Here is a 5033-nt window from a genome sequence, read left to right as displayed (position 1 = left end):
CCACTCACCCATATAGTCTGGGTATGTTCCATAGGCAAACAGGCTCAGCAACTGAAAATAAGCAGCATTAGCACCTTCTGCAAGCTGTGGAAGAAGGACAATTCATGAACAGCAAGGCAGTGACTGGCTGCCTCCTACCCCTGGAATCAGGCATGACCAAGGCTGACACTTGGTCAGCGATGGCACAGGAGAGAGGTTTCTGTAGTGGAGGGGAGGTGGGAGAGCCCAAGGCCCTTTCAAACAAGGAAAGTCCCTTTCTTGAGACTCCAAGAGGGATTTAGGGGCACAGGCTGCCATGGGAACTCTAGGTTTTTGTCTTTTTCTTTCCAGAAGCTCTGAGTGTTTCATTTGAAAACAGTGTGGAGAAGGAGGGATGTGGTCAGCAGCCCCGGGCAACAGGGGCCAGGTTAGGGCCCTGCAGCCCTCACCATCCTTTCCCTCTTGAGATCCCTGACTCAAAGGGAGAAAGCAGCTCAGTGGGGCCTGAGCCAGGGAGGCCCCTGCTTCCAGACCAGGGAGCGCAGGATTACCCAGAGAAGACTGTCCATCCTCCTCTTTCCAAGCCTGGAGAACACAGGCTCCACGGCTTCCCTCAACAGTCCCAAGCAATCTGGTCCAAGCACAATCTCTGGCAGCGACTTAACAGAGTTCCCTTTGTTCAGGCCCCCAGAGTCACAAGGAGCAAGGGAAGAGCAAAGAGGAGCTGGAAGACCCTTCGCGGCCACGCCAGGACGGGGTGAGACAATGGGCGAGAAGATATGTATGCCACGAAGCATCTGCAGTGGGCCAGGACCCTGGCAGAACTGGGGGAATGGGTCACCCCCCTCCCGCCTCCCCAGCCCCCACAACACTAAGCGGACGTCACGGGGCAGGCCCGGGGCGCTTTGGCCTAACTCTGCTCCCAAGTGGATCGACCGAGGAGCCAGTGGGGGCTGCCCAAGCAGGAAGAGCTGAAAGCAGTCTCTGGGGCTTTGGGGAGGAACTCCTGAGAGCCCGTCCTAAAAGGCCAACTTTTTTCATCTCTTTGCCAGTGGCTTTTGGTGGTCAGCATCCTGGACAGTTTTTGACCACGCTGGGCACGAATTCTACAGGGGCAGAGAATGAGCCGTTAGCGAGAGGATGCTGGAGCCTCAGGCTGAGGACCGCTGCCCAGATGTGTAAGCGAATGCGTGAGTGCGCCAGGCAGCGGGCCGGAGGGAGCGTCAGCTTCCACCAGACTTCGCAGAGCGACTGAGAAAACACCAAAGACAGTCCGCAAGGCTGCCCGGCGCTTCAAGCTGACTTTCCACATCGTGGGTCACTTCAATGACTCTGCTCTCCCTTCTCTCCACACGATTTTTTTTCTGACCAAATTGTCACTAATTTTTCCCATGACCAAACCACGGCACGTGGCTCTAACAAGGATCTCCCCAAAGAAACGTCTCTCAGGCTTCGTCTCCTATTGCTTCTGATCCATCCCAGCATCCTCCTGTCCTCCACGCCCACCCCACTCAGGCTTTCTCCACCGTTCCTTCCCACTCTGTGCAGTCGGTGGGGGTTTACCTGATACTTCCAGGAGGTCACTTTACATCACACTGCTCCTGGCCCGCTTCCCTCAGCCTGTGTCTGCATCAATAGCCCATCAATGGGACAGTATCCCCACTGAAAACCTTGTTTTTGTTGGAATTCTTTCCTAACTCAGTAAAGATCAACAGGAATTTTCTTCCTGCCTTCCAGAACACCTGGAAGCCTTAATGACGTGCTTCTCACTTCCTTCATCCAGATCCTCAGCAGAGCCCAGGGCCAATCAGCCCAGCGAGCTAGGCCTCCCTGCCCATCCTCCTCCTCTTCTGCTGGATGAGTGCCCGGTGGGCAGCTCTAAGCTCGATGGCTCCATAAACCTGAGGTCCCTGGAGACTGGGGGATGGGTGAGAAGCCCCAGAAAAAGGGGGATCGTTCCAAGGCCCAGACAACGCTTACCTCCTGCACGTTGGACAGCTCCAGCAGTTCCCCAAACACGTACACTCCAGGAGCCTCCAGGACCTGACTTATGAGGGCGGTGAGGGCTGAACCATTGGTGCCTTTGGCTAACAAAATAAACTGTTCCAGGAGGTTACAGGAGGGTTTTTGTTCGCCTGCCATTCTATGGTCTGGTAATCTAGTCAAAAAGAGAGCCATATCAGTCAGTTCTCTCCCACTCTATCCCATTTATGCTGATCCGGCTTTTGACTTTGCTTTTATTGTGCCTGTGATAAAAGCAAACTGCTCCTGAGATCAGGAACAAGCCATTGCTCTGTCATATGGATCTAGCCCAGACTGAAGGAAACATGTGCATTCTGAGAATTTAAAATTCATTTAGAAAAAGCCTCTTGATTCCTGGTGAACAGGTAGAAAGGGAACGGCTTTCCAAGTTCTTAGACATCCTCAGAGCAACAGACAGTGTCTGTAAGCAGCTGCCTTCTAGCCCTCCCATTTCCACAAGCAAGCATGCTAGCAGACACAGTCAAGACTGCTCCTCAAACCCTGAGCTTCTTTTGGAAACAATCGCCTCACTCCCTGCAATTACTCTAGAGCCTCAAATGTGTGGCTAGAGCTCCTGCTAGAGCAGCAGAGAGAAACAAAAGAGCAGTCAATCTTCGAAGAAAAGAGAAGCTGCTTCTTCTGTCAAACCAAACCAGTAACCTAAAATGCAAAGGTTTCATTTGAGTTCACTGGTGTCACCTCGGATAGGTGGGATCACACCCGAATCAAGCCAAAACCAGAAGAGAGGCTGCTGTGGACCTACAGACGCCTCAGATCCGTGCCTCTACCACCAGACGTGGGGATGAGAGAATCTGTACCAAACGCCAGGGCCTCGAGAAGGCCCGGGGGGGGATGCACTGCTGAAGCTTGGGTGGTGATGACTCGAGAAGACGTGTTTAGGGGGGGTGTCTCTCAGTCCTACACCATTGTGGAGATGGGCAGCAGTGCAGAGAGAGATCAGATTACTTGGAAGGGAAAGAATATATGTGGAATTGTTAGTTAAAAAGCATTTTTTGGGTACCCAGTGTATAAAAAAACTGTACAAGAAGGGTCTTCTTCCTCAAAACATTGGAAAAGGGGTGACAGAAGCATGACAAAATGGTGCAGAGGGGAAACAAGAGCGTTTCTTTTGCTAATCTGCTCTAAGAGAGCTGAAGTTCACATGAACATTGACAGCCTCCCAGAAGCAGGATGCTGGGCAGACCGGCGGTTGCTCAGGAGACTCTCTTCTGAACAACAGAAAGAGGAAGGAAACAAAGAACTCTAAGTGAGGGGGCTCGTGTGAGCACCCAAAGGTCTGAAACTCTTCCAAAAGGACTTTTGCAAAATGGAGAGTCTCTGGGAAATTTCTCTTCTCCCAGGAGAAACGATGTCTGTCTGGTGTAAGGGAAGAGTGTTTGGGAGAAAGAGGGGGGAGTGGGTCTGGAAGGGGCAGAGGTGAGTTTGGAAGGGGGTTAGGAGGAGGGGAATGCTGCTGTGGGAAAGGGGCAGTGCTCAGGCCTTCACCCAATGAGGAAGAACTGGAGCCTCCACTCCCAGTGTGGGCCCCAGGGGACAGAAAAGAGAGGGACTAGGGAACGGGAAAGGAGAGTGGAGGAGACCTGAGGAAGGAGGCAGGACCATAAGCTCCTCCTGTACTTGGTTTGGGGCTTTTGTCTTTATGCACCAACCAGCAATGGCACTGCCCAGCCAAAAGCTGTTTGGCCGTGTCTGACTCTTCATGACCCCACGAACCACAGTACACCAATACTGGCCATGGGGTTTTCTTGGGCAAAGATACTGGAGTGGTCTGCCCTTTCCTTCTCCAGTGGGTTAAGTCAAACAGAGGTTAAGTGACTTGCCCTGGGTCACACAGCTAGTGAGTGTCTGAGGTCAGATTTGAATTCAGGTCCCCCTGACGCCAGGCCCAGGACTCTATCCACTGGGCCATCTAGCTGCCCAAATAGCATCCATTAAGCTCCTACTATTGGGCTAAACACCGGAGCTACAACTTTCAAGCTGCTCAGTGTCAAAGGGAGCCAAATTGGGCAATACATAAATGTTTGTTGAGTGACTGACTGATACAGCAGGGAATGAGCATAAAGAAAAAGGACATGGGAGCTGAGGAGAAAATTTTTCTTGCAGAGAGTGGTAGAGAGGGGGAGGGGGGAATTAAGAAGAGTGCTGAGGAATGGATCTCCGCAGAGAGGGACCCTTTCAGGGGCACAGGACCATGCCCAGCAGAAGCTGGGGGCAGGGGGATGCCTGAGTCCTGGGGATGGAGGCAATTCAGAAGTGGAGAAGGGGGCACATGGCGCCTTAGGAAAAGAAAAGGAGAGGTGGTATTGGGGGGAGGGGTGGTATTGGGGGGAGGGGGAGAGGAGGAAGGAGGGCAGGGGAGGGGGAGAGAAGAGAGGGGGGAGAAGGAGGGTAGGAGGGAGATGGGGAGGGGTAGCACGGGGGGAGGCAGGGCAGAGAAGGGGGAGGGGGATGAGAGGGAGGGCAGAGGGGGGAGGGGAGGGAGGGGGAGGAAGGGAGGCCTCGGGGGGGCGGGGCTCGCCCCCTCCTCTCGCTCACCGGGAGGCGGGGAGGGGGGGCGGGGCGGACCAACCCCCGGGGAGCGGCCTCACCGCCCCCTCCAGCCCTGGGTCCCCCCGGCTCCCCCGGGGGCTCCCCCCGGGACCCCCCCAGCTCATCGCACCTGCCTCCGCCGCCAAGGCTGCGTCTCCTCCGCCGCTGCTCCGTCCGTCCGCTCCCGGCGCCTCCCCGCGGGTTGTCAGGCGGCCATCATCGCTCCGCGGTCCGCCGCTCATCTGCCTCCGCCGGGCCGGCCCTCTCCGAGGCCCCCCCCGGAAACCCAAGCCCTACGCTCACAGGTTCCGGCCGCAGCACTTGGGTTCCGGCCGCCGCGCACGCGCAGCCTCTCCGTGCCGGGTCAGAGAGGGCTTCCTCCGGCTTCTACTACCCAGCACGCAGACTCCGCCTGCAAAGGCCTTCTCGCTTTGCGCATGCGTGGCCCCTGCCCCCAGCCAGACAAAAGCTTTCTCCGCGCT

At 55.6% G+C, this 5033-nt stretch overlaps 1 protein-coding gene across 1 annotated transcript in view; it reads right to left on the bottom strand.

Annotated features, from left to right (window-relative positions):
- Positions 1 to 4760, bottom strand: part of COPS7B (COP9 signalosome subunit 7B) — a 14094-nt gene extending 9334 nt beyond the window's left edge. Inside the window, exons 1-3 of the mRNA XM_027875366.1 lie at positions 4682 to 4760; positions 1960 to 2137; positions 9 to 84 (exon numbers count right to left, since the gene is read on the bottom strand). Coding sequence (XP_027731167.1) covers positions 9 to 84; positions 1960 to 2121 — 238 coding nt within the window. The 5' untranslated portion in view covers positions 2122 to 2137; positions 4682 to 4760. The remainder of the gene's footprint in view (positions 1 to 8; positions 85 to 1959; positions 2138 to 4681) is intronic.
- Positions 4761 to 5033: the final 273 nt, after the last annotated feature.

This window comes from Vombatus ursinus, unplaced genomic scaffold (genome assembly GCF_900497805.2).
Source record: "Vombatus ursinus unplaced genomic scaffold, bare-nosed wombat genome assembly UNPS02014808.1, whole genome shotgun sequence".
NCBI classification, from domain to species: domain Eukaryota; kingdom Metazoa; phylum Chordata; class Mammalia; order Diprotodontia; family Vombatidae; genus Vombatus; species Vombatus ursinus.
The sequence above is the reverse complement of the archived record's forward strand: the minus strand, read 5'-3'. Positions and strand labels throughout refer to the sequence as shown.